This window comes from Lingula anatina, chromosome 3 (assembly GCF_051362555.1).
Source record: "Lingula anatina isolate TDL-2025a chromosome 3, LinAna3.0, whole genome shotgun sequence".
NCBI lineage: Eukaryota > Metazoa > Brachiopoda > Lingulata > Lingulida > Lingulidae > Lingula > Lingula anatina.
Genome location: NC_141769.1, coordinates 17,697,105 through 17,724,637, shown reverse-complemented (window position 1 = coordinate 17,724,637; position 27,533 = coordinate 17,697,105). Strand labels below are relative to the sequence as shown.

Below are 27,533 nucleotides of genomic sequence, written 5' to 3'. Positions count from 1 at the left end.
TGGTGCCAAAACACCAATGGTAGTCATCGATGAAAACCTAAACCAGATCAAATAAAGGAATAATCTTGGAACCATTTGACTGTCATTTGATAGGGGGCACCTTAGGAACAATTTTAGGTTGCAAGATGAGATTGCCGTTTCACACAGAGCACTTTTAATAGCAGATAACTTACTGAACCAAGCGAATGAGTAGCTACCTTGGTCATCAAAATCGCCACAAAGACACAAAGATGATATGTTGGTAGGTCATTACTCGCCGAATCAACGGCCTGCATGTCCTACATGTCCTCAACAAAACTGAGCCAAATTGGACAGGCTTTAACCGTTGCCTGGAATTTTATTTCAGATTAAACTCCCAAAACCTATCATAAGGAATACCTTGCGGCTTGAAACTTCTGGTAGCAGCAAAATGAGGTCAAGCGTAACAGCGACTATTGCTGTGACTAGACACTGACGTGGGGTGCCTTTGTGGGACGTGTAACTCTTTCAAAGACAATAATTAGGAAAATATAGAGATCCAAAATATCGCTTTCAATGGTTGTCGTATGATTTAAAATAGGCAGTGTATTTTTGTATGCTTCACTGGCGAATTCAATAAATGAACTGATGTCACAATGACATCGAATAGATTATCAGACGTTATTAAAACACGATTTTAATCCTTATTTTCATTTATCAGTCAGCAAAATAGGAAAAATAACTGATAAAATATGATTTGGAAAAATAGTCCATATTAAATGTCAAGTCTGTATATGGATATGTATATCAACTCCACTGTTGACAAATTTACCGGTCTCTAAAAGCGACGACTTGAGAGGCCAGAGTGCAAATTGCTAAGGGTCTCTTAGTTCAATGACACTTGCTGAAATGCGTGTAGAAATACTTGATAATCTGTTTCATTTAACTTTGTTGCCTTAATTTAGCTTATGCAACTGAGCGAGCGTGCAACCATATGGACAGTTTTAAAACTGGCAAAAAGTAATGTGCTTCCCCTCGGCGTCGCGGAAGTTGTAAATTTTTTATTGGCCAAACTGATACATTTCGCACAGCAATTTATCAAATGTGCATCTAATGTCCCAGGGAATAATTATCAAAACTTAATGGCTTTGAAATAGGAAGATCTGTCTCAAACAGACGTTGTCGTAGTTACAAACTCTGTTTATGTATACAATTGTGCAAAAACTGTATGACAGATGCATACAAAAAAGCAATTTATCATTTTTGAAAGCAAAGTTTCTTCAACAGACTATGAAAGTTATATGCACCTTCATGGTGGGTATTTGACACACACATCATTTTTCCATCTTTACTTATTACTTTTGACTGTTCACTTATGACTGTTCACAAGGTTGCAGGCTTGCTCAGTCGCATTTGCAAAATAAAGATTATCAAGTGTTTCTTGACGCTTTTCAACAGGTGTCATTAAACTAGGAGACCCTTGGAAGAAATTCCTATTTGAGTAGTAGAGTAAGATCGCCACCCTTATCAAAAAGTGGCAGAATATTTGTTTATATTTTGAGTTGGATAAAAACCAAGCTGCACATTTGTTTTTTATTGAGAAACAAAGTGACGCTTTTGTGTTTTTTATATTAAAATATATACTTAGTTGAATTAAGTCTTTAAGTATAACTGGAATAGATTAGATAAGGGAGGGAGCGTGACGATTTCCAGCAAAGTCATTCGTCCTTATTAAGGGAAGTTGATAATAAAAGAAACATATGTTAAAGCTATGCAATTTAAAACAGTTGAGCAATAACCAATTATATAATAGCTGACCATAACCATGAAACATATAATAAGATTTTCACAAACTTTCAAGGGTGGCTATAAACACTTCTAGGGAAATTTTGCATCCGGTTTCTTGCTGACATGAGACATTTTACTGCTGGTTGGCATAAAGTGTTTTTAATGTAAACGCGTGTTAAGGCAGTGCTCCTCTGAAGTGTTCTTTGCGGCACTTATGTTCTTTTTCAATTTGATCTTTTTTCTTCCTTTTACTTTGAAAATAATGAAATTAGCAAAAGACACGACCCCCAGTTGACCAGTGTATTATAACTGAAAGGAGGGCGGACTCACTGTTACATGGTCATCTCAGTTTCGTTACACCGGCTTGTAAAGCTGCTCTAAAATTCTGAAACAAAACAGAACAAAAGACTTTTCTGGAAAACCGCCCACACATATTATGGCCGCAATGTATAAGACACAAGTACCTTTCTTTCTTTCAGATAAACTACTATCCTCCATTGGCCTTCTCCGCAGTGCACAGAGCGATACGTGAAGTTGATTACTACCACACCTGAGATGACTGCCATTACAGCATATCTGTGGGCCAAGACAACCTTTGCTGGACCTGAAACTCTATATAAACTCCTGTCTTACGCCGTGAGTGACGAAAACTACAAAGCTTTCCTCATCGGGTTCTATGCAAATGGAAACCTCTTGCTCCATTTATTTAGTCTGGAGATAAATGTACCATTTCTGAGTACTGAAATCTTTGATGGGCCTGGCACCACTGGTGTATCGCTTGGAACAATGTCGTTGGAGCGTTGACAGTATTTAAAGGCGGCATTACAGCAGCGGCAGGCACTGGTTATCTGTCGCTGAAGGGCAAACCACCAAGTAAGAAAGTACTACCCATCATTGCTCACATAACTTTGGGCCAAATGGAAAGAAGTGGCTGTGGCCTTATGTCCCACACGGGACGAAGAGCATTGATTGATTGATTGATTTGTGGCATGTTATTTGCAGGTGGCTAGCAGATGGCTATTTATTTCATTATATAGTGGTGTTGAAGGTAACTTTTGTGAATTTAACAATAAAATGAACTAGTGCAATCGTGGCCAGATTTGTTGTATCATACATTATACAAATAACTAGGTCATTTATAATTTTTATGCCCCAATATTTAAGGCGCTGGAATTAGGTAAAGTGAAACGTTATGAACATTGGTTAAATAAGCTAAGTTTATTTTAAGATGGAGGATGGATGGTTGTAATTGTACTCATTTCTTGAGTTTTTCTTGCTTCCTGTGTACGTGGCACACACTCGCCACTTACGAAGGGAATGCAACGCACGGCGAAAGTAGTGCCTTTTTGTGTCAGTTTTGCCTCACACTTGCCTCACATGTTTGTGGTGACGTACTGACGTCGTATGTCAGTTTTGCTTCCTGTTCTCCTCTTCTTTCTTCTACCTCCTTTTTTCTACTATGTAAGCTTCTTTCTCTTGCCTTTCGGAGGCATATTAGAATCTAAATTGAGCAAAAATTTGAAAAAATTGAAAATTGTTGTACACGTTACACAGTCGACGTTCATTATAAAGACATGGCCTTTATACACCAGGCGTGGGGGTGACGCACGTGTGACGCATTCCCGGTGTGCTCTCGACTTTGTTCGTTAGTTGTGATGGCGTGCGCCTTACTCAACACGCAAAGGGCACTTGCCCATTCATGTGCGTCTTGCATGAAGGAGCAAATTGTTGTACACGTTACACAGCCGGCGTTAATTGTAAATACACGAGCGTTTTGCACAACGGGCGTTCTCTTGCTAACTCCGTGCGAGGAGAGCAAGGAACGCTTGCGGCCTCGCTGTTCTCAGGCTATTCGTAGAATCTTTTGGACAAGTCCAACATCCTCCGTACGTGCTTATGGGCTGTCTGCGAACTCGAAATTGCGTGGGCCGTGAGATTCTGCGCAAAATGTGGACGCAAACAGCCCGTAATAGCCCGCACGACCGGTTGTGTCCGAGGCTTAAGGGACACAAGCGCTCGCCGCTGCTCTATCTGGTCTACTGTCCACCCTAATTTTAATTGAAATGCTGTGATATGAAAAAAAAAAAAAAAAAAAAACACTTTATAAATCATATATACATTGTTACAATGGTTTGTAACAGCTTGTCAGGGCATGTATACGTGTACTCCTTCTCCGTTAATATAAGTCCCCTTTACAGTGGACTTTCTTCCCGCAGAACGACTCCGTTTGAGAGTAAAACGTTAATATTTTACGTGCCGACAACTGGCCGATCATTGAGAATTCATTCTGCAACCAGAAAGCGATGCTTATGTCTCTTTTCTACGACCACAGCCATGGCAGTTTCATGGTCGCACACAGGACGCAGAAAGTAAGCCGTCCAGTGTAAAGGGGGTTTTCAGTAAGATCTCTACTGGTGTTTGGCCACCTAACGCATTGCTGTAGAGCTGACCCGCTCCTTCTTGTACAATCACTCAGCCCAGAGAGACGCAATGGCACTGTCGCACTGCTGAGTCGCTCTATCACAATCTTATCGAGCATGGCAACCCGGACACGTACGGTACATATAAGTTTAATAGGAATTGAGGAACTGTTACTGAAGAGCTGTTCTCAACGGCATATTCTCGCGCGAGGTTTAATGTCCTATTTGATATTTTATTTTGCTCAAAACGAAGAAGGTACAGTGGCGGATTTAGGGGGGGGGTCGATTTCTAGTCCCCTCTTGAAATCAGAATTTTGACTAGCTGAGTCATAGTTCTAAACTGTACCAAATGGCACTGTTCGCCCTCTAAAATACCAACATTTCTCAACAGAGTAATCATTAAGGTGTATATTTTGTAATACATTGGTTTGGGCAAGTCAAACAAGTTAAGCTAACAATGTCAACAAGTGCTTTTCTATTTAATAATTACAACACTGGTCGTCACTGACTGACATCCGATATAACTGACTTATATCGCGGATGGCCACCACTTATTAATTAATAAATAAATCCCAATAATGAAATGTGTGTGGTCAAATATTTGCAAAGCATTTATCATTTATTCCTTCAGTTTTATAGTCAGTTGCAAGCAATTTAAACGGGAGTATTTTTCTGAAAAAGGGAACTTTTAACCATGGAACCTGTACCTGTACCGTGTATGTAGATCAAATTTTTAGCCAGATCAGACTTTTCCCAGCAAAAAGTGAGTTTTATTCGACCCTCCCGAACTCAAAGGCCAGGAAAATAACCGGTCATAGTGGTAAAGTGCTACAGGTATGTTGTGCGCAGCTTTATCATACAGGGTCTGATGAACATCTATCGGATGCCATTCGCCTTTACACGCGACCATTAATGGCCCTGGAAAAACGAGTCAGCGATGTGCTTTAGCCACCCCGTCCTTAATCAGCACTGTCAGCTATTGTGACATCCAGGTGTATCGAAACTGAGGGTCTGTGTAACAGAATGTCCGCCCTCCATATAGTTATAATGGTTAGGGTTAGCCTGACCTAGGTGGGTCAAAATCTAAGGCGAGGCTTACCTGTACAAATGAATGGGAAGCGGACTCTCTAGCATGGGTGACTCTCTGTCACGTTACACCGTACTGTAGTACCTGTATATGGTTTCGTGGTGCAACGGAGGAAACAATAGTGTTACTACAAGGTACATGTACGTGCAGTAAGATAATTAGTCACCGGCAACTATTGTGACATCACAATTTTTCTTGGATGACTTCTTTTCCTCCTCTGGCCCAGTACCAGTAAACCCCAAAACAGCCCGAAAGCATCGCGTATTGCGAATAGCGATATCACATAGAGGCTACAATGTATTATATGGGGCGGGTATGGGCGAGTTATGGAATAGAGACGCTTGCGCTCTGTCGCAATGCGCGGTGCTTTCGAGTTACAGGGCCCAGGGCAGCGGGATGACGCACTTTTGGCCATTTCCTTGCCGTCACCAGTTAAAAAAGTAGTGATTTTCGCTTGAAGTGTATTTTGGCTTGAAGTATAATAATTCGTATTTTCGCTTGCAGTGTAATAATTTTAAATTTACTTTAATGTAGACTGTAGCTGTGTTAAATAAATAAATAAATAATACTTCTATGTTATTAAAATTTGTTAGTTATATTTTTCAATTCGCAGAAATAAAACATATAATGAGAGCGTTTTTATATGACACGAAAGAAATATATATCAAATTTCTGTAACACTTTACGTGAAAACTATATTCAAAACATTATTTTCTTTGTTTTTTTTTTAAATTTATTCATGTATATTTGGGGTACCAGTACGATTGAATATCATTCAACGTGACTGATTAAACACGAAACAATTTCTATCAATGGTAGTATGAAACGCAGCACATGGAAATACAGCATATGAAACAGGCAAGCCTAAATGCAAAATACAAATGCATTTATTCTTTTGCTTGAAGCGCCGGTATTATACAGTAACACAGACAGATAAAAAAGAAACCATTATCGCTACTTCCGGTGTTAACGCGTTCAAAATCAATACGTTGGTAATAGTGATAAAACATTTAGCAGTGTGAGACATAAGCAATTGTCACATTAATAATTGAACCAGATGTTAACATTTGTACGTTAACTATATTTTTCATCCAGAATTTTCTCTTATCTTGTGCAGTAAGAGCTGTTTTGGACCAACTATGCTTTTTGGTAAGATGATTTCTCATGGTTCAGATTCATAACTGGATTTATAACGTTTGGCATCTCAAAATCCAAGGTTCAATTTGTGTCGAAATTGAAAGAAAGATAATCGAAAAAAAAAATCATCTCCATGTTAGCTTTGCTAGGACGATGCTATTTCTAGTGTTAAAAGATAAGGATCCAAATGAAGCTTTCATTTCAAAAGAAAAATAAGGGGAAAAAACCCGGACTGTTTGTTGAAGCGACCATAATCCAAAATTGCATGAAAAATATCAAATATATGCACTCATCGTCTTGATTTTAGGCATCGTTGTGGGCATTATTCTTGGGGTATCAGACGGTCAAAGCGTACAGACAGCAAGATTCGTTGCTCATGACCATCTACAAATGCCAGAGAACCGTTCACATTTGGGCGTCAAAAGAGCAAACTCTGCCGTGGAATGCGCGTTAAGAATACAGAAGTTGGGTGGATACGCCGCTCAATATTGCAAGAGTGCGCAAATTTGTTCCATATACGGAGCGAGTAAAATTAATGAAGTCATGACGGACGTAGTGGTGGATGCAGGCTGTAAGTTCATTGTCTTTCAAGACGCTCTCACAGGTATGTACTTTAGAAACAATATTTGTGTGACAAAATAGAAAATAGGAACATATAGGAACTCTTGGTTTCTTGTGTTTCGCGAAGCATAATAAAGTAATTTGGTGCACTACGGGATCAGTTTGTGATTGTCTTTAAAATGTATTTCATATCTCAGTGGTTAAAATAATAGTTGTGAATCGTTTAAAATGAGCTTATTAGTACATGTAGCAGGCATAGTATAGTCAATCTTAAACAGTCTAGAAAGAAGGCGCACAAAGGTTAAACCCAATGCTAATCTTTTCTTTTAAAGGGGTACAAAAGGTGAGTGTCTAATGGTGTGAAAGGCACACCTATACCAGTTAAATTTCAATTGAAAATTAAAACCTACCGTGTTTAATTTCAGATAAAACCACGATCTTCCGTTGGCCATCTCCGCAGTCCACCGAGAGATACGTGAAGTTGATTACCACCACACCTGAGATGACTGCCATTACAGCCTGTCTGTGGGCCAAGACAACCTTTGCTGCATCGAACCTTATACATCTCCTGTCTTACGCCGTGAGTGGCAACACCAATGCTTTCCTCGCTGGGTTCGTTGGGAATGGAAACATCTTTTTCCATATATCTGGTCAGCATTTCACAACACCAATTCCAAGTTCTGAAATTAATGATGGAGCCTGGCACCATTGGTGTTTCGCTTGGAACAATAGCGTTGGAGCGTGGAGAGTATTCAGGGATGGCATGCCAGAAGCGGAGGGCACTGGTTACCAGATGTCTAAGAGCATACCACCAAGTAAGACATTACTAAATATTTCTCACAAAGTCAACATCAATCTTGACAACTAGCAGGAGGATACTTCATTATCATTATCATTAATTATTATTATAAATTAGTAGTACATTCGATGAAAATTTGGATCGTTGCCAAATTTGTTGTGACATACAGGTATATTGTGCACAAGCACCATGTTTATTTATAAGCTTTATACCCGAATAAGTAAAGTTAGTTTGAAAAAACTAATTTTATTTTAAGATGGAGTATGGATTGTTGGTCAAGACCAAGACAGTGTAGGCGGCGGATTTGAAGTTAATCAAGCATATATTGGTGACGTCACAAGCATCAATGTCTGGAACACCTACAATGTTAATGTCGCAGCAATAGCAAATTGTGACGAAAATCTGAGAGGAAACGTCATCTCATGGGATACCGTTACCAAAGAAAGTCACGAAATGTCTACGTATGGAGAAGTTCTTTGCAGATACAAATAAGAAAAAAAAAAACATCATTCGTCCAAATTTCTTTGACAGAAATATGACAAAGCATCCGTTTGTCTTTATCCACACGAAGCATTTCTGCTTTTCTTTTATGTTTAAAGGCTGTTATCTACTCAAGAATGATATAATACAGACATTCTGCTCCTTTGTTTATCAAAAAGTCCTATTGAAGGTAACTGGATATATTTTTATGGGGATTGTACATTTTCATGGTTTACCTTTTTTTTACACTGCAGCACAATAACAATGGATTCAGAAGATGATTTGAACTAAAGTGTTTTATGCACTGTCACGCATATAATGTGCAAACAATAAGTTACAAATATTTTTGTTAATCCATACAAAGCATTTGTCTTTCCTTTTTTGTTTTAAGGCTGGTTTCTACTCAAGAATGACATAATACAGACACTGTGCTCGTTTGTTTAACAAAAGGTTTCGATCATTATAGGCACTCGGCACTGGCTTTAACCACTCGAAGTTGCACTACCTTTATAACAGTGCAGCACAACAGCAATGAATGAAAAAAATAATTTGGACCACGCAGTTTAATTCACTGTCTTATAATGTGCAAGCAATAGGTAACAAATGCACGTATATCACAAACGACAGAAAAAACGTTCACGCATGTGCAGCAGCAGCAACGGGTCTTTAAATGTTTAAAAGTCTGATAGCGCCAGACTGCTGACATGATATGAGACAAATAAACTCAAATACCTAATATATGGTTGTTTTTCAGTCGGGCAGGATAGACGTGGCACTGTAGTCATTTGTGATGAAATTTAGGGATCCATAGACACCATTGTTTTCCGATTTTCTTCGTTTTCCTCATAGACCGTTAGAGTGGGGAACTTGAAGGGGGTTCAGAGATAATACACTGTATAAATTATTAAAAGAGGTAAAGTAGGCTTGTTAATTAATCTGATTAAGAAGTAAAGTTCAAGAGTCATTTGTCTTGGTATGATGTTAAAGAATGCTACTCGTAGAACAGAAGCAGTTACTAGCAGACTTTAGAAAAAAATCAAGTCACCAAATTTCATCAATGAAATTTTGGTACGATGGGTTGATAAGTTAAAGCTTTTAGGTGTCTACATGAACACTGAGTTGAAAAGTGATACAGTAATACTAAAATAGCTAATTGAAAATAGGGAACGCTAAGTGTTTGATAAATTCTTACAGAACTAAAATAAGGAGTTTTTTTAACGTTTACCAAGATTTGACAAAGTGCTTTGCGTGTTTCCTGATATGCATTGCAATAATAAGTTGCAGAGCAACGTTTGGTAGAGTATACCGGTTGATCGATGGGTTTCCATCCACCCATAAAATATTTACCACCCATGTAAGTGATATATTGGAAACATTTCAATACTATTCGTCTCGCTATAAGACACCATAATAGAACCCACCGTTTGCATTCATCCCCCATATTTGTTATTGCTTAGGATATGGCACAAAAGAAAATACATAATATATGCTGCCTGTTCGTGCCTGGAGTTACCTTTGCATGTGCCAAAAACACATGCTTATAAAGATTGCTGAAGCAATCAAATTCGCGGATGAATTGACACATTATTGCAGTTATGGAGAAATATTTGGAAGTATGTTACCATCGCCACTGATGACAAAATATGCCCAGTCGCTTAAATTTACAACCTGAGTGCACAATCAGAGTGTCACGAAAAATAACCAGGGCTCCGTTATTAAACAGCATCGAGAATTGCGAATATAGCGAAACCACCTTTAATTTCGTGGTTATATGGGGCGAGTATGGGCGAGGTATGAAATCGAGATGCTTGCGCTCGGTCGCAATGTGCGATGCTTTCGAGTTACGGGGCCTTGGAGTAACCTTTGCGTGTGGCAAAAACGCAATGTTTATTTAAGATTGCGGTAACAATTACATTTGCTAATGAAATTAAACACCAAAACAGTTATGGACAAATATATGGATATGTATATCACCTCCACTGTTGACAAAATTACCGGTCTCTAAAAGAGACGACTTGAGAGGCCAGAGTGCAAATTGCTAAGGGTCTCTTAGTTCAATGACACTTGCTGAAATGCGTGTAGAAATACTTGATAATCTGTTCCATTTAACTTTGTTGCCTTAATGTAGCTTATGCGACTGAGCGAACGTGCAACCATATGGACAGTTTTAAAACTGGCAAAAAGTAATGTGCTTCCCCTCGGCGTCGCAGAAGTTGTAAATTTTTTATTGGCCAAACTCATACATTTCGCACAGCAATTTATCAAATGTGCATCTAATGTCCCAGGGAATAATTATCAAAACTTAATGGCTTTGAAATAGGAAGATCTGTCTCAAACAGACGTTGTCGTAGTTACAAAATCTGTTTATGTATACAATTGTGCAAAAACTGTATGACAGATGCATACAAAAAAGCAATTTATCATTTTTGAAAGCAAAGTTTCTCCAACAGACTATGAAAGTTATATGCACCTTCATGGTGGGTATTTGACACACACATCATTTTTCCATCTTTACTTATTACTTTTTTGCCAGTTTTTCAGACTGTTCACAAGGTTGCAGGCTTGCTCAGTCGCATTTGCAAAATAAAGGTTATCAAGTGTTTCTTGACGCTTTTTTCAGCAGGTGTCATTAAACTAAGAGACCCTTAGAAGAAATACCTATTTGAGTAGTAGAGCAAGATCGCCACCCTTATCAAAAAGTGGCAGAATATTTGTTTATATTTTGAGTTGGATAAAAACCAAGCTGCACATTTGTTTTTTATTGAGAAACAGAGTGACGCTTTTGTGTTTTTTATATTAAAATATATACTTAGTTGAATTAAGTCTTTAAGTATAACTGGAATAGATTAGATAAGGGAGGGAGCGTGACGGTTTCCAGCAAAGTCATTCGTCCTTATTAAGGGAAGTTGATAATAAAAGAAACATATGTTAAAGCTATGCAATATAAAACAGTTGAGCAATAACCAATTATATAATAGCTGACCATAACCATGAAACATTATAATAAGATTTTCACAAACTTTCAAGGGTGGCTATAAACACTACTAAGGAGATTTTGCATCCGGTTTCTTGCTGACATGAGACATTTTACTGCTGGTTGCCATAAAGCGTTTTTAATGTAAACGCGTGTTAAGGCAGTGCTCTTCTGAAGTGTTCTTTTTCAATTTTATCTTTTTTCTTCCTTTTACTTTGAAAATAAAGAAATTAGCAAAAGACACGATCCCCAGTTGACCAGTGTATTATAACTGAAAGGAGGGCGGACTCACTGTTACAAGGTCATCTCAGTTTCGTTACACCGGCTTGTAAAGCTGCTCTAAAATTCTGAAACAAAACAGAACAAAAGACTTTTCTGGAAAACCGCCCGCACATATTATGGCCGCAATGTATAAGACACAAGTACCTTTCTTTCTTTCAGATAAACTACTATCCTCTATTGGCCTTCTCCGCAGTGCACAGAGCGATACGTGAAGTTGATTACAACCACACCTGAGATGACTGCCATTACAGCATGTCTGTGGGCCAAGACAACCTTTGCTGCACCTGAAACTTTATATACACTCCTGTCTTACGCCGTGAGTGACAAAAACTACAACGCTTTCCTCATTGGGTTCTATGCAAATGGAAACCTCTTGCTCCATTTATTTAGTCTGGAGATAAAAGTACCATTTCTGAGTACTGAAATCTTTGATGGGCCTGACACCACTGGTGTATCGCTTGGAACAATGTCGTTGGAGCGTTGACAGTATTTAAAGGCGGCATTTCAGCAGCGGCAGACACTGGTTATCTGTCGTTGAAGGGCAAACCACCAGGTAAGAAAGTACTACCCATCATTTCTCACATAACTTTGGGCCAAATGGAAATAAGTGACTGTGGCCTTATGTCCCACACGGGACGAAGAGCATTGATTGATTGATTGATTTGTGGCATGTTATTTGCAGGTGGCTAGCAGATGGCTATTTATTTCATTATATAGTGGTGTTGAAGGTAACTTTTGTGAATTAAACAATAAAATGAACTAGTGCAATCGTGGCCAGATTTGTTGTATCATACATTATACAAATAACTAGGTCATTTATAATTTTTATGCCCCAATATTTAAGGCGCTGGAATTAGGTTAAAGGGTTTGCTTCATGCCGTCAGAATGGCCTGAACGGAACATATTCTTCAGAAAACATGCCCAACTAACGATATCTTTATCCAAATACACAAATTAAAAGCTCATTTTGTAAATTTTTGGCTTTAAAAAACGTCCTATTTGCTCGGCCTGGGAGTTAATGAGCTACGTGGTCACGTGGTCCAATGACGACAATCGAGCCACTGGAGAACAGAGCGTGCTTAGCTGTCACACTGAGCTGCATTCTGTAAGATGACTTCTCTGGCTTCTGATAAAAGTTTATACTCATTCAAATCTCTTACCCGAGGGGTCTAAATCCTCGTGAAGCTGTGTAAAACCATTTCCCGTCTAGTCATTTCTTTAACAAGCATTTCATTATGGTTATCCCAAGTTGTATAAAACACTGCATTTGAATGAGTTAAGGGAAATGTTGATTATTGCATATGAGGTCCATGTTATTTGTGAAATTCAATTTATTTTATTAAACCGCTGACACTCCGTCTTGCATACTTTTATTAAACTGAGGTAAACAATGCCCGTTACCTTTACAAGTCCTATCTTAATCATCCATCTAACTGGAACTTCCTTTACCTCTTAATTAGAGGGTTAAATGGCATTCAATTTGTCTTGCTTGTACCGAACGCACTCTCTATCTAAGCTTTACTCCAGTTATCTCAGGTAAAAATCTACCTGTGCGTTAGTTACAAAGCGCAGCTCCCGTAGACCTGGGGGTACTAGATAAAATCTGAACACCAGGTTTATCGAGGAGCTAGAGAAAGAAAGGAAGAATTTTTCCTGCACAACTTCATAGGAATTTTAACACGGACTTGATCCAGCTTAGACCTCCAAACTAACAGGGTGACATGGGCAATTTTCACAAACAAATCATAAAACTATATTTCAGTTAACCGCCTTTAAAATAAATATACCGTTCTGGGTAAATTAAAATAGTTATTAAATCGCAAGAATATTTTTGACTTAAATGATGATTTTATTATTAATGGAAATTAAGCTACTATATGAGGTACATTTGCTGTGATTACGCTGTCCTTCATGTTTTGCGTAAGTCTACATTTTGCTGTATGTGCTTGTAATCTTTTTAAATATGTGCGTACAATTTTTGCAGGTCTGGTTACCCCCCTGTTATGTGATGAGAGTATTAATTTGGCAATTAGTTCCTTAGCTTATTTGAATAGAATTGCAGTGTAAAATTTTCAACAAGATGTTGGCGAAATAGCCCATTACTCTTTGTAGGTATTTCCCCCGTCAAAGTTTGTCTAAAATTATCTTTCAATCTTTACTCTTTCAAAGACAGTATAAAGTTACCTGACATATTTTCGTGTAAACTTAATGACAAGCCAAGTGTCTCCAGTTCATTCCGTACTCAATTTTACCCAAGCAAATTTTTTTCTTGAGTAGATCTTTATAGCACGGTGTTATAAGCTTACAAATTTGCAAAAAAAATTGCGTACTGACGCAGAATTTGCGTTTCAAGTTATAAAATAATCAATCTTTTAAATTATTTAATATTTCAGATGAATTTATCTTCAGAAACAAATCCTCAAAGCATAAACGAATTAGGATAACGAACCATTTTATTATAGCAGTTCCCATTTTTTCTTTAATATAACGCTCTTTTTCCTGTTTTTCCTCAACACGTTTTCTTCCACGGAAGCTTCAAGATACCCTGAGAGCAATTTCTTTTATTAATGTTCGCGATCGTGTTTGAACTTAATTGTTTAAGTATTGATATTTAACGTCATTTACAAATACCAATAAAATAACCCCATGAAATAAATGAGATATATTGAAAAATATGAAAGCCCACCAAGACGAGTTTCATGCCTGTTTTTACCTGGCTTGGGAATTGCAGCGGTGCATAATTAACAGGTCTGTTGTAAACGAGCTTTTGGTCAACTACAATGCATTTAAAATGCATCAGCAATCAGTAAGTTTGCCAACTGATGACAGATAATCTGAAAGACTACCAGCTCTTGATATGATCTAAACCACCTGAGGTGACCATGATCTAGAGCATCGCAACTATTGTCACCGAAGTTAGTAAGTAAGTCACGGAAGACCGTCACAGACAAAGAAAGATTGTCAACGAGAGCTGCAATTTTGGTGAATCCCACGGCAACACACCGAGGCATAACGAAAATTCCTCAACTCCGTTCAACACAACTTTCCTTAACTTCTCCGTCTTTATGCACCATGCAGCTCAGTTGAGTCTCATAGACCTTTATCGTGATTGTCGTCACAGTACCACGTGACCCAGATCTGTTGCTTCATTTTTGCATATTGAGGTGAGGTTTACTAAAACGCTTTTTTTTCTACTAACAGATTGTTTTTATAATTTTTAAATGGCGGGGATCGATTAAAACATACCTCTAGTGTATAGATTGAGTGCTGTATCTTCAAAATTCGAGAAATAGATTTTTACATGAACATTGTCCTTTAAGCGAACGCTATGAACATTAGTTAAATAAGCTAAGTTTATTTTAAGATGGAGGATGGATGGTTGTAATTGTTCTCATTTCTTGAGTTTTTCTTGCTTCCTGTGTACGTGGCACACACTCGCCACTTACGAAGGGAATGCAACGCACGGCGAAAGTAGTGCCTTTTTGCGTCAGTTTTGCTTCACACTTGCCTCACACGTTTGTGGTGTGTCAGTTTTGCTTCCTGTTCCCCTCTTCTTTCTTCTTCTTCCTCCTTTTTTCTACTATGTAAGCTTCTTTCTCTTGCCTTTCGGAGGCATATTAGGATCTAAATTGAGCAGAAATTTGAAAAAAATTGAAAATTGTTGTACACGTTACACAGTCGACGTTCATTATAAAGACATGACCTTTATACACCAGGCGTGGGGCGCACGTGCGGCGCATTCCCGGTGTGCTCTCGACTTTGTTCGTTAGTTGTGATGGCGTGCGCCTTACTCAACACGCAAAGGGCACTTGCCCCTTCATGTGCGTCTTGTATGAAGGAGCAAATTGTTGTACACGTTACACAGTCGGCGTTCATTGTAAATACACGAGCGTTTTGCACAATGGGCGTTCTCTTGCTAACTCCGTTCGAGGAGAGCAAGTTACGCTTGCAGCCTCGCTGTTCTCAGGCTATTCGTAGAATCTTTTGGACAAGTCCAACATCCTCCGTACGTGCTTATGGGCTGTTTGCGAACTCGAAATTGCGTGTGACGTGAGATTCTGTGCAAAATGCGGACGCAAACAGCCCGTAATAGCCCGCACGACCGGTCGTGTCCGAGGCTTAAGGGACATAAGCGCTCGCCGCTGCTCTATCTGGTCTACTGGCCACCCTAATTTTAATTGAAATGCTGTGATATGAAAAAAAAAAACACTTTATAAATCATATATACATTATTACAATGGCTTGTAACAGCTTGTCAGGGCATGTATACGTGTACTCCTTCTCCGTTAATATAAGCCCCCTTTACAGTGGACTTTCTTCCCGCAGAACGACTCCGTTTGAGAGTAAAAAGTAAATATTTTACGTGCCGACAACTGGCCGATCATTGAGAATTCATTCTGCAACCAGAAAGCGATGCTTATGTCTCCTTTCTACGACCACAGCCATGGCAGTTTCATGGTCGCACACAGGACGCAGAAAGTACGCCGTCCAGTGTAAAGGGGGTTTTCAGTAAGATCTCTACTGGTGATTGACTATACTGACGCATTGCTGTAGAGCTGACCCGCTCCTTCTTGTACAATCACTCAGCCCAGAGAGACGCAATGGCACTGTCGCACTGCTGAGTCGCCCTATCACAATCTTATCGAGCATGGCAACCCGGACACGTACGGTACATATAAGTTTAATAGGAATTGAGGAACTGTTACTGAAGAGCTGTTCTCAACGGCATATTCTCGCGCGAGGTTTAATGTCCTATTTGATTTTGTATTTTGCTCAAAACGAAGAAGGTACAGTGGCGGATTTAGGGGGGGGGTCGATTTCTGGTCCCCTCTTGAAATCAGAATTTTGACTAGCTAAGTCATAGTTCTAAACTATACCAAATGGCACCGTTCGCCGTCTAAAATACCAACATTTCTCAACAGAGTAATCATTAAGGTGTATATTTTGTAATACATTGGTTTGGGCAAGTCAAACAAGTTAAGCTAACAATGTCAACAAGTGCTTTTCTATTTAATAATTACAACACTGGTCGTCACTGACTGACATCCGAGATAACGTCTCACACAGTAGACAAGTAGTTGTAACTGACTTATATCGCGGATGGCCACCACTTATTAATAAATAAATAAATCCCAATAATGAAATGTGTGTGGTCAAATATTTGCAAAGCATTTATCATTTATTCCTTCAGTTTTATAGCCAGTTGCAAGCAATTTAAACGGGAGTATTTTTCTGAAAAAAGGAACTTTTAACCATGGAACCTGTACCTGTACCGTGTATGTAGATCACATTTTTAGCCAGATCAGACTTTTCCCAGCAAAAAGTGAGTTTTATTCGACCCTCCCGAACTCAAAGGCCAGGAAAATAACCGGTCATAGTGGTAAAGTGCTACAGGTATGTTGTGCGCAGCTTTATCATACAGGGTCTGGTGAACATCTATCGGATGCCATTCGCCTTTACACGCGACCATTAATGGACCTGGAAAAACGAGTCAGCGATGTGCTTTAGCCACCCCGTCCTTAATCAGCACTGTCAGCTATTGTGACATCCCTGTGTATCGAAACTGAGGGTCTGTGTAACAGAATGTCCGCCCTCCATATAGTTATAATGGTTAGGGTTAGCCTGACCTAGGTGGGTCAAAATCTAAGGCGAGGCTTAGCTGTACAAATGAATGGGAAGCGGACTCTCTAGCATGGGTGACTCTCTGTCACGTTACACCGTACTGTAGTACCTGTATATGGTTTCGTGGTGCAACGGAGGAAACAATAGTGTTACTACAAGGTACATGTACGTGCAGTAAGATAATTAGTCACCGGCAACTATTGTGACATCACGATTTTTCTTGGATGACTTCTTTTCCTCCTCTGGCCCAGTACCAGTAAACCCCAAAACAGCCCGAAAGCATCGCGTATTGCGAATAGCGATATCACATAGAGGCTACAATGTATTATATGGGGCAGGTATGGGCGAGTTAAGGAATCGAGACGCTTGCGCTCTGTCGCAATGCGCGGTGCTTTCGAGTTACAGGGCCCAGGACAGCGGAATGACGCACTTTTGGCCATTTCCTTGCCGTCACCAGTTAAAAAAGTAGTCATTTTCGCTTGAAGTGTATTTTGGCTTGAAGTGTAATAATTCGTATTTTCGCTTGCAGTGTAATAATTTTAAATTTACTTTAATGTAGACTGAAGCTGTGTTAAATAAATAAATAATACTTCTATGTTATTAAAATGTGTTAGTTGTATTTTGCGATTCGCAGAAATAAAACATATAATGAGAGCGTTTTCATATGACACGGATTAACTATATATCAAATTTCTGTAACACTTTATGTGAAAAAATATATTCAAAATATTATTTTCTTTGTTTTTTTTAATTATTCATTTATATTTGGGGTACCAGTACGATTGAATATCGTTCAACGTGATTGATTAAACACGAAACAATTTCTATCAATGGTTGTATGAAACGCAGCACATGGAAATACAGCATATGAAAATACAGGCAAGCCTAAATGCAAAATACAAGTGCATTTATTCTTTTGCTTGAAGCGCCGGTATTATACAGTAACACAGACAGATAAAAAAGAAACCATTATCGCTACTTCCGGTGTTATCGCGTTAGAAATCAATACGTTGGTAATAGTGATGAAAAATTTTGCAGAGTGAGACATAATCAATTGTCATATTAACAATTGCACCAGCTGTTAACATATGTAAGTAAACTATATTTTTCATCCAGAATTTTCTCTTATCTTGGGCAGTAAGAGCTGTTTTGGACCAACTATGTTTTTTGGTAAGATGTTTTCTCATGGTACAGATTTATAACTAGATTTATAACGTTTGGCATCACAAATCCAAGGTTCAATTTGTATCGAAATTGAAGGATTGATAACCGAAAAAATGAAATTAATCTGCATGTTAGCTTCGCTAAGACGATGATATTTCTGGTGTTAAAAGATAAAGATCCAAATGAAGCTTTTGTTTCAAAAGAAAAAATAAGGGGAAAAAAACCGGACGGTTTGTTGAAGCAACCATAATCCAAAATTGCATGAAAAAAAATCGAATATATACACTGATCATCTTGTTTTTAGGTATCATTTTGAGCTTTATGCTTGGGGTGTCAGCTGGTCAAACCGTACAGACAGCAAAATTGGTTGCTCATGAACATCTACAAATGCCAGAGAACCGTTCACTTTTCGGCGTCAAAAGGTCGAACTCTGCCGTGGAATGCGCGTTAAGAATAAGAAGGTTGGGTGGGTACGTCGCCCAATATTGTAAGAGTGGGCAAATTTGTTCCATATACGGAACGAGTAACATTTACGAAGTCATGACGGATGTAGTGGCGGATGCAGGCTGCAAGTTTCTTGTCATTCAAGACGCTCTAACAAGTATGTATTGTAGAAACAATATTTGTGTGACAAAATAGAAAATATCATGATATCCTACTCTTGGTTTCTTGCGTTTCGCAAAGAATACAGAATTTCACTTTTCGTCGGTCTTTTAGTGCGCTACGGGATTACATTGTGATTGTCTTTAAAATGAATTTCATACCTCAAAATAATGGTTTAATATGTCAATTATGACAATTGTCAATTACTTAAAGGTAGCAAGCAGAGTATAGTGACCAATTAAAGAAAACGCACAAAGTTAAAACACAAAGCTACTCTTTTCTATGAAACGGGTCCAAAAGGTAAGTGTCTAATGGTGTGAAAGGCAAACCTACCAATTCAATTTCAATTGAAAATTGAATCCTACCGTGATTACTTTCAGAAAAAAACACGATCTTCCGTTGGCCATCTCCGCAGTCCACCGAGAGATACGTGAAGTTGATTACAACCACACCTGAGATGACTGCCATTACAGCCTGTCTGTGGGCCAGGACAACCTTTGCTGCATCGAACCTTATACATCTCCTGTCTTACGCCGTGAGTGGCAACACCAATGCTTTCCTCACTGGGTTCGACGGGAATGGAAACATCTTTTTCTATATATCTAGTCAGCGAATCACAACATCAATCCCGAGTTCTGAAATTAATGATGGAGCCTGGCACCATTGGTGTTTCGCTTGGAACAATGGCGTTGGAGCGTGGACAGTATTCAGAGATGGCATGCCAGCAGCGGGGGGCACTGGTTTCCAGACGTCTAGGAGCATACCACCAAGTAAGAAATTACCAATCATTTCTCACAAAGTCAATATCAATCTTGACAACTAGCAGAAGGATACTTCTTTCATTATAGTTTCGGAGGTAACGTTGGTAGATTTGACACTATGATGAATTAGTAGTACATTTAATGGAAATTTGGATCGTTTCCAAATTTGTTGTGACATACATTGTGCACAAGCATCATGTTTATTTATAAGCTTTATACACGAATAAGTAAAGGTAGGTTGAAAAAACTAATTTTATTTTAAGATGGAGTATGGATTGTTGGGCAGGACCAAGACAGTGTAGGCGGCGAATTTGATGTTAATCAAGCATATGTTGGTGACGTCACAAGCGTCAATGTCTGGAACACTTACAATGTTAACGTCACAGCAATGGCAAATTGTGGCGAAAATCTTGGAGGAAACGTCATCTCATGGGATACCGTTACCAAAGAAAGTTACGAAACGACTACGTATGGAGAGGTTCTTTGCAGATACAGATAAGAAAGAAAACACCATTCGTCAAGATTTGTTTGACAGAAATATAACAAAGCATCTTTTTTTTTTCTTAATCCACACGAAGCATTTCTCCTTTTCTTTTATGTTTAAAGGCTGTTATCTACTCAAGAATGATATAATACAGACATTCTGCTCCTTTGTTTATCAGAAAGTCACATTGAAGGTAACTGAATTTTTTTATGGGGATTGTACATTTACATGGTTTACCTACTTTTACACTGCAGCACAACAAGTAACAAGCATTTTTCTTAATCAATACGGAGCATTTGTCTTTTCGTTTTTGTTTTAAAGCTGTTTTCTACTCAATAATGACATAATATTACAGACATTGTGCTCGTTTGTCTAACAAAGAAGTTTCGATCATTAAAGGCACTCGGCACTGGCTTTAACAACTGGAAGTTGCACTACCTTTATCACAGTGCAGCACAACAGCAATGAATGAAAAATATAATTTGGACCACGCAGTTTAATTCACTGTCATGTTATGTGCAAGCAATAGGTAACAAATGTACGTATATCACAGGCGACGGACTACACGTCCACGCATGTGCAGCAGCAACGGGTCTAAGACTGTCTGATAGCGCAAGACTGCTGACATGATATGAGACAAATAAACTCAAATACCTAGAACATGGTTGTTTTTCAGTCGGGCAGAATGCTACATGTAAAACAGAAGCAGTTACTAGCAGACTTTAGAAAAAAATCATGTCACCAAATTTCATTAAGTTAAAGCTTTTAGGTGTCTCCATGAACATTGAGTTGAAAAATGATACAGTAATACTAAAAAAGCTAATTAAAAATAAGGGTTTTAGTGGAACGCTAAGTGTTTGATAAATTCTTACAGAGTTACAATAAGGAGTTTTTTAATGTTTACCAAGATTTGACAAAGTGTTTTGCCAGTTTCCTGATATGCATTGTCATAATTAGTTGCATAGCATAATTTGATAGAGTACAACTGTCGAGCGATGGGTTCACGTCCATAAAGTATTTACCACCCATGTAAGTGATCTATTGGACACATTTCTATACTGTGCGCCTCGCTATAAGTCTTCCACATAATCGAACCCACGTTTACATTCATCCTACAGATTTTTTATTGCTTAGGAAAAAAACTCCGTTATGCTGCCTGTCTGTGCCTGGAGTTACCTTTGCGTGTGCAAAAAAAAAAAAAAAAAAAAAAAAAAAAAAAAAAAAAAAATGCTTATTTAGATTGCTGTAACAATCGAATTTGCGGATGAATTGACACATTATTGCAGTTATGGACAAATATTTGGAGGTATGTTACCATCGCCACTGATGACAAAATATGCCCAGCCGCTTAAATGCCCGGCCTACACAGGCGAGACATTGTAGAACCTGAGTGCACAATCAAAGTGTCACAAAAATAACCAGGGCTCCGTAACTAAACAGCATCGTGAATTGCAAATATAGCGATACCACATTTAATTTCGAGGCTATTATATGGGGCGAGTATGGGCGAGTTATGAAATCGAGACGCTTAATTGCGCTCGGTCGCAATGTGCGATGCTTTCCAGTTACGGGGCCTTGGGGTAACCTTTGCGTGTGGCAAAAACGCAATGCTTATTTCAGACAGCGGTTACAATTAAATTTGCTAATGAAATTTCACATCATTACAGTTATGGACAAATATCTGGAAATTATATAATATATGTCAACCTCTCCTCTGATGACAAATTACCGGTGTCTACAAGCGACGCAATGAGAGGCCAGATTGCAAATTCCGGTGTGTTACTAAAAAACAGACAATACGTTGGTAATGGTAAACTAATAAACATTTCAGAGTGGGACATGATTAATTAATACATTAACGACAGCACCACCTGTTGACAAATAGAGGTTTATATGTGTTAGCCCTTTTTAGTCTGTTTTAAGTTCTAGCTCTAAGAGGATTTTGCGGTCTTTGATCAACTATGTTTTGGGGTAAGATGTTTGCTCACAGTAAGAGGTTTGTTTTATTACTAGATGGAAATGGACATAATTGACTTTTAAAAATACCTTAGCTTAAAGGTAGACAAAATTACGTTAAATTATTCAGTCTATTAGAATTAAAAATAACATCGTCTTGTTTTAAGCGGCGCTTTGAACTTTCTATTCAGAGCTCGACCCATCAACCAAAATGGCAGTAAAATTCGTCAATCATGACTGATAAAAAACTTAGAGTTAAGCTGCATGTCATATTTAAAAACACTTCCTTGTTAAAAATACACCCGCTTGTTACCTTTGCTTTTGGGATGATATTTCTGGTATCAAAAATGAGGCATCCACATCAAGTTTTAGCTGATAATCGAAATTAGTAAAAGCTCCAGGTAGTTTGTTACTATAACCAAATATTGCAATAGCATTGACATATCTAAGAAGCGTTCAATTTGGCGTTATGGATGCCTCCGGGCATTTTGTTAAAAATTATCCAATTGCAATGAATACAAGAATGCATGGAAAAGAATCAACAGTGGACACATTGTCTTGCATTTTAGTTATCATTTGGGGATTTCTGATTGGAGTTGCGACCAGTCAGACCATACGGACAGGAAGGTACGTCGTCCAAGGCTATCTGCCAATACCAGAACAATCTTTACCTCTCCGAGTCAACAGCTTAGGGAGCTTTAGGGCCAACTCTGCCGAGGACTGCTCGTTAAGGATGCTGACGCTGGGTGGGTACGCCGCTCAGTTTTGCATGGGGACGCAAACTTGTTCTGTATACGAGGCAATTGCGAATAATGCAAATAAAGACATGGCGGATGTACTGGCAGACGCCGGCTGTCAGTTCCTCGTTCCTCCAACAGGTATGTAGTTCTATACTGTTTTTTAATGTGGTATTAAATTGAATGGCATAGAAGTCCATGAGGTAGATGCCACGAATTATCAGCAATGCAAAAAGCCCTGATCTCAGGATTTAAGATGGAGAAAGGGTGTGTGTCAAACACCCACGACGAAGGCGAACATAATTTGATAGGGTGTTGGGAAAACTTTGCTTTCAAAAATGAGAAATTGCTATTTTGCATGCATCTGCCATACACGTTTTGCGCAATTGTATACCTAAACAGGGTTGGTAACTATGACAACGCCTGTTTGAGCCAGAGGCCCGCATTTCAAAACCACTGGGTTTTGATAATTACTCCCCCGTGGATATTAGTTGCACATCTGATAAATTGCTGTGCTTTTCAGCAGGTGTCATTGAGTTAAGAGACCCTTAGAAGAAATGCAGTAGTAGAGCAAGATCGCCACTCTTAACAAAAAGTGTCAGAATATTCGTTTATATTTTGAATCGGATAAACAACAAGATGCACATTTGTTTTTTTATTGAGAAACAAAGTGATGGTTTTGTGTTTTTTATATCAAAATATATACTTTATTGAATTAAGTATTGGAAGTATAACTGAAATAGATTAAATAGGGGTGGGGGCGTGACGATTTCCAGCAAGGTCATTCGTCCTTATTAAAAGGAAGTTGATAATACAAGAAAAATATGTTAAAGCCATGCAATTTAAGAGAGATGAGCAATAGCCAATCAAAGAATAGCTGACCATATATAACGCATGAAGTTGCCATCTTGAGACATTATACAGGTAATAAGATAACATACTGTATAGGCTAACAAGCTTATTACCTCTGCAGTATTTTTGTGTGATTAGTTCGTCAGAATTTTTAAGATATCGTGATAAATAACAGAGACATGACATGCGTGCTGTGAGACGCGAGTTTGGTGTCAGTAAACAATTTTTACACACATAATTTTTGATTTTTTCTACAACAAAACCATTGTCATTGAGTGACCATTAAAGGATGACGCAGTCTTCCTTTCGCGTAGGTTCACCATATTTAGGTCCCGGCCTTGCTAGACCTCGGTTCTTCTCGATGTGAATACTTCCAAAGACGAATACATGTTGCCGACCCATGCGGCAAAATAAGGTGAAAAGTAAAATAAGTGTATTTAAATAATTGTTATTATTATTATTATTATTTGTTGTTGTAATTAGGATATTTATCAGTATTTATCATTGTTTGTTTCATTTAGAGAACAGTATAGTGTATAAGTTTTGAGATTAATTCCAGTGACCCAATGTTACGGGTCAATTATTTTTGAGAGTAATGAGCAGACCGTACTGGGGTGTAGTCTACTCGTGATTTAGCAGCAGATACGCATGGGAGCTAGCCCATCGTATGAGTAAATTATTGTTATTTAATTATTTATTTATTTGTTCATTATAGTATCATAAATTATGTGTTTACTTTGCTCATATTCAGCATTAATTGTACTCCATTATCATGTTAGTATTATTATTTTTTTATTCTTTGCATTTATTTCATTATTTTTTAGTTTCACCATTTGTCTTATGTATGATGATGTGAAATAAAGGCTACTGAGATATGAATCCTGAGTTGTTCAACACTGCATAATCATAAATCTATTACCTGGGCCACGGTGTGTTTTTCTTTGGAATTTATTTTACTCTCATGCATGGTGAGAGGATATTTTCATTGTAGATAAAAAAGCATTTAGTAAACAGTCATAAGATGATTCTACGCTGCCTCACCGACCGTGACAGAGTCCCCCATGATAAAGAGTCCGACCCCACTTTCTTTCTACAGGTAAGCCTCGCCCTAAATTTTGACACACTGAGGTCAGGCTAACTGTAACTACACCAGTCAACATTTGCTAGAAATCTTATTCTTATGGAATGATTATTTTACCTATGTATATTTTATGGGTCTTCGACATAAAGTTGCACAACCATATGTATTAGTCATTGATGTTGTTGTTGTTGTTTTGGTTGAATGCACACGAGCAAAAACACCCAAGCTGGTTCCTCAGCTCAAATAAGGGTGAGCTTTTTTTCTCCTGATGAGCTTTTGATTGTCAATGTTGTAATGCCTCCAAGAAGACAGAGAAATAACTAACCACCAGCAAAACTGAATCGGGCTTTCGGGTTACTCCAGGGTAACAATACGCAGTGTCATGTACCCACTCCCCTCGGCACATACTAAGGCGTGATATCCAGAGCCTGGACAAGGTACCGGAGGTGAACCGGCGTCCTGTTGGCGGTCGTCCGAGACCGATAACACCTCAGCAAGACTGCTACTTGACCCTCCAAGCACGTCGGCATCATGAGTCCATGTTTTGCTTACACTTTCTGGATCGACGCAGGAGGTGTGAAGACGACCTGGGGAGTACAACAGTCGGCCAAACACCTCCGAGCATGATCAGTTTGTTGGACCATCAGTTCTGGTATGGGGTAAAAACTCAGTGCATGGGCTTATTGACCTTCACGTGATCCGGAATGGGACTCTCACTGGTTTCAGGTATCGAAATGAGATCGTTTTCCCTATAGTCCGTCCCTATGCATGCGCTGTTGATGACACCTTCATCCTAATAAACGATAATGTTACCCCATCGAGCCAATGTTGTGAACGCTTACTTGGAGCAGGAAGGTATTACTCGTATGGACTTACCTGCAAGGTCACCAGACCTCAATCCCATTGATCACTGAACCGCATTCGAGCTCGACAGAACGCTCGCATAACGATTCGGTAACTGGGGGATGCTTTGGTGGAAGTGTGGGACCAGATCACCCAACAGCAGTTACCCCGCTATCTTCAGAGCATGCGCAGAAGGTGTGTCGCGGTGATTCATGAAAATGGTAGTCATACACACTACTAGGGGAAATTTGAATCCAGTTTCTTGCTGACATGAGACATTTTACTGATGCTTGGCATAAAGTGTTTTTAATGTGAATGTGTGTTAAGGCAGTGCTCTTCTCATGTGTTTTTGGCAGCGATTATGTTCTTCTTCAATTTGATCTTTTTTATTCACTCTACTCCGAAAATACTGAAATTTGGTCTCCTTCAGTATTTTTAAGCAAACCAGTCAAATTTCGTTACACCGGCTTGTAAAGCTGCTCTAAAATCCAGCAAGAAAACAAAACAAAAGACTTTTCTGGAAAACTGCTCCAGACATATTATGGTCCACAATGTATAAGGCACACGTACCTCTCTTACTTTCAGATAAAACTACGATCTTCCGTTGGCCATCTCCACAGTCCACAGAGCGATACGTGAAGTTGATTACCAGCACACCTGAGATGACTGCCATTACAGCCTGTCTGTGGGCCAAGACCCCCTTTTCTGCACCTGAGGATATACATCTCCTGTCTTACGCCGTGAATAGCTACAACAACGCTTTCCTCATTGAGTTCATTAGAAATGGATATATCGTATTCTATATATCTGGTCACACGACCACAATATCGATTCAAAGTTCTGAAATCTTTGATGGAGCATGGCACCACTGGTGTATCGCTTGGAACAATGCCGGTGGAAGGTGGGCAACATTCAGAGACGGCATGCCAGCAGCGGTGGGCATTGGTTTCCAGACGTCTGTGAGCATACCCCCAAGTAAGCAAGTACTACTCATCATTTCTCACATAAAACAATGGCATATTATTAGCAGATGAATTGCAGATAGCTATCAATTTCATTATATAGTGGATTAATGCAAATTTGAATCATGGCATTATACAAATAACTAGCACCATGCACATTTATAATTTATATGCCCAAATATTTAAGCGATGGAATAAAGTAAGGTGAAACGATATGAACTTTGGTTAAATAAGCTTATTTTATTTTAAGATGGAGTATGGATTGTTGGACAAGATCAAGACAATGTAGGCGGCGGGTTTGATGTTAATCAAGCATTTGTTGGTGACATCACAAGCATCAATGTCTGGAACACAGACAACGTTAATGTCACAGCAATGGCAAATTGTGACGAAAATCTGAGAGGAAACGTCATCTCATGGGATACCGTTACCAAAGAAAGTCATGGAATGTCTACATATGGAGAAATTCTTTGCAGATACAGATAAGATAGAAAGAAAACATCATTCGTCAAGATTTCTATGACAAAAGTTTAATCAGACATCGGTTTCTACCAATCCATACTGAACATTTCTCCCTTTATCTTTAAGTTTTTAGGCTGTTATCTACTCATGGATGACAAAATACAGATATTGTACTCGTTGGTTTAATGATAAAGGTATAATAATAATAATTTATTAGATAAAATTGCAACTCTAAGGTTGAAGTTGTACAAAGAATGTTTAAAAGAAAAATTGACAATAAACTTTAGATTATAAAACAATAAATTATTCTTAAAATACTACAAATTAAAAAGGCATCCATAATTACTACAAGTTAAAAAGACAATAATTAATAAAGGAATTTTTAAAACGTTCCGTCTTCACTTTTGGTTGTAAGAATTTGGTGTTGTTTCGTAAAGGGCGGGTGTTTCTTTCAGGCAATAAATGACTTAACTTTTCACAATTTTTTAATTTTGTATAAAACCTCTGATACAGCAAATGT

The 27,533-nt window shown here is 38.5% G+C and overlaps 3 protein-coding genes across 3 annotated transcripts; all 3 read left to right on the top strand.

Annotated features, from left to right (window-relative positions):
• The first annotated feature begins 7,379 nt into the window (after positions 1-7,379).
• On the top strand, positions 7,380-8,953 carry LOC147762990 (neuronal pentraxin-2-like). Its single transcript, XM_087009947.1, has 2 exons — positions 7,380-7,766; positions 8,007-8,953. The coding sequence occupies exons 1-2, from the start codon at positions 7,454-7,456 to the stop codon at positions 8,240-8,242; spliced, it is 549 nt and encodes a 182-aa protein (XP_086866073.1). The 5' UTR covers positions 7,380-7,453; the 3' UTR covers positions 8,243-8,953.
• Positions 8,954-18,812: 9,859 nt separating this feature from the next.
• On the top strand, positions 18,813-19,698 carry LOC106180181 (neuronal pentraxin-1-like). Its single transcript, XM_013564095.2, has 2 exons — positions 18,813-18,873; positions 19,256-19,698. The coding sequence occupies exons 1-2, from the start codon at positions 18,813-18,815 to the stop codon at positions 19,696-19,698; spliced, it is 504 nt and encodes a 167-aa protein (XP_013419549.2).
• A 4,737-nt stretch (positions 19,699-24,435) lies between these two features.
• Positions 24,436-27,533, top strand: LOC147762989 (neuronal pentraxin-2-like). Its single transcript, XM_087009709.1, has 3 exons — positions 24,436-24,761; positions 26,175-26,564; positions 26,802-27,533. The coding sequence occupies exons 2-3, from the start codon at positions 26,252-26,254 to the stop codon at positions 27,035-27,037; spliced, it is 549 nt and encodes a 182-aa protein (XP_086865835.1). The 5' UTR covers positions 24,436-24,761; positions 26,175-26,251; the 3' UTR covers positions 27,038-27,533.

Bases quoted from the DNA above. Each gene is read 5' to 3' on its own strand.
- LOC147762990 (XM_087009947.1), top strand. From the start codon at position 7,454: ATGACTGCCATTACAGCCTGTCTGTGGGCCAAGACAACCTTTGCTGCA. The intron at 7,767-8,006 runs GTAAGACATTAC...TTTTATTTTAAG, and splicing joins GTCTAAGAGCATACCACCAA to ATGGAGTATGGATTGTTGGT.
- LOC106180181 (XM_013564095.2), top strand. From the start codon at position 18,813: ATGACGGATGTAGTGGCGGATGCAGGCTGCAAGTTTCTTGTCATTCAA. The intron at 18,874-19,255 runs GTATGTATTGTA...GATTACTTTCAG, and splicing joins CATTCAAGACGCTCTAACAA to AAAAAAACACGATCTTCCGT.
- LOC147762989 (XM_087009709.1), top strand. From the start codon at position 26,252: ATGACTGCCATTACAGCCTGTCTGTGGGCCAAGACCCCCTTTTCTGCA. The intron at 26,565-26,801 runs GTAAGCAAGTAC...TTTTATTTTAAG, and splicing joins GTCTGTGAGCATACCCCCAA to ATGGAGTATGGATTGTTGGA.